Below are 862 nucleotides of genomic sequence, written 5' to 3'. Positions count from 1 at the left end.
GCCCCTCCGGTGGCGGAAGCTTTGGCTGCAGCCTCGTCTGTACCGTTGGGGTCGATGGGAAGGTGGTTTGATTCTCTGTTGAAGCATTATGAGGACGAATTTATGGGGGAGAAGGAGGTCATGAGCTCCATGCAAGTTGGGACCTTTGTGGCCATTAAAGATTTGGAGAGTATCAGAGTAATGGTTGATCAGCTGGTGATTCAGATCAGTTCCTTGCTTCACTGTGTGGATTTTACTTCGGAAGAAGAAAACGCTGTGAGGTTTGGGGTTGAGGAGATTAGAAGGAAGCTTGGAGTTTTCATGAAGAGCATTGAGGATTTGGGGGAGCAGGCTGATCGTTGTAGCAGGGATATAAGGATGGCCAGGGCTGTGGTGTTGCAGAGAATCATTCGGTACCCGAAAGGATGAATGAAGGAAAAAAAATGTTTTTTCATCTGATTATTGATTTTTTTTTTTTATTCGCACAATAATCTTCTTGTTTTTTAATTTAAATATTTGTTAATGTATATAGCTGACAATTTAGCTTAATTAAATCTCTTAATCAGCATTAAAGAATTGCGAGCTTTTGTTTGAGTTTTTTTATTTTTTTATTTTTATTTTTTGCTTTCAATTTTATTGTGTATTTTTACTTGGATACTACCCAATTTTCATGTATTTATATATTTGTATATTTATTATCTAAAGTTTCATTTTTACACGTTGTATACTCAAATACCGATAAACGGAAATTTTCGCTAAAAATTATTTTACAGGATCGAACCCACATGCTAAAGTTGCTGATCCAAACTGACCTCGCAAAGTAGTTAAATCGAGTCTACCTGCTTATGTGGCTGAATCAAGTCCGCATATCGAAATAGTTGGT

At 37.2% G+C, this 862-nt stretch overlaps 1 protein-coding gene across 1 annotated transcript; it reads left to right on the top strand.

The window, feature by feature from the left end:
• Positions 1-17: 17 nt before the first annotated feature.
• Positions 18-408, top strand: LOC110031931 (UPF0496 protein 1-like; the record flags this gene model as incomplete). Its single annotated transcript, XM_020735380.1, is given in 1 exon segment — positions 18-408. A coding segment is annotated over 1 exon segment (391 nt), but the record flags the coding sequence as incomplete, so codon positions are not given.
• Positions 409-862: the final 454 nt, after the last annotated feature.

This window comes from Phalaenopsis equestris, unplaced genomic scaffold (genome assembly GCF_001263595.1).
Source record: "Phalaenopsis equestris unplaced genomic scaffold, ASM126359v1 Scaffold000869, whole genome shotgun sequence".
In the NCBI taxonomy this organism is placed as follows: Eukaryota; Viridiplantae; Streptophyta; class Magnoliopsida; order Asparagales; family Orchidaceae; genus Phalaenopsis; species Phalaenopsis equestris.
This window is presented reverse-complemented; position numbering and strand designations above follow the sequence as displayed.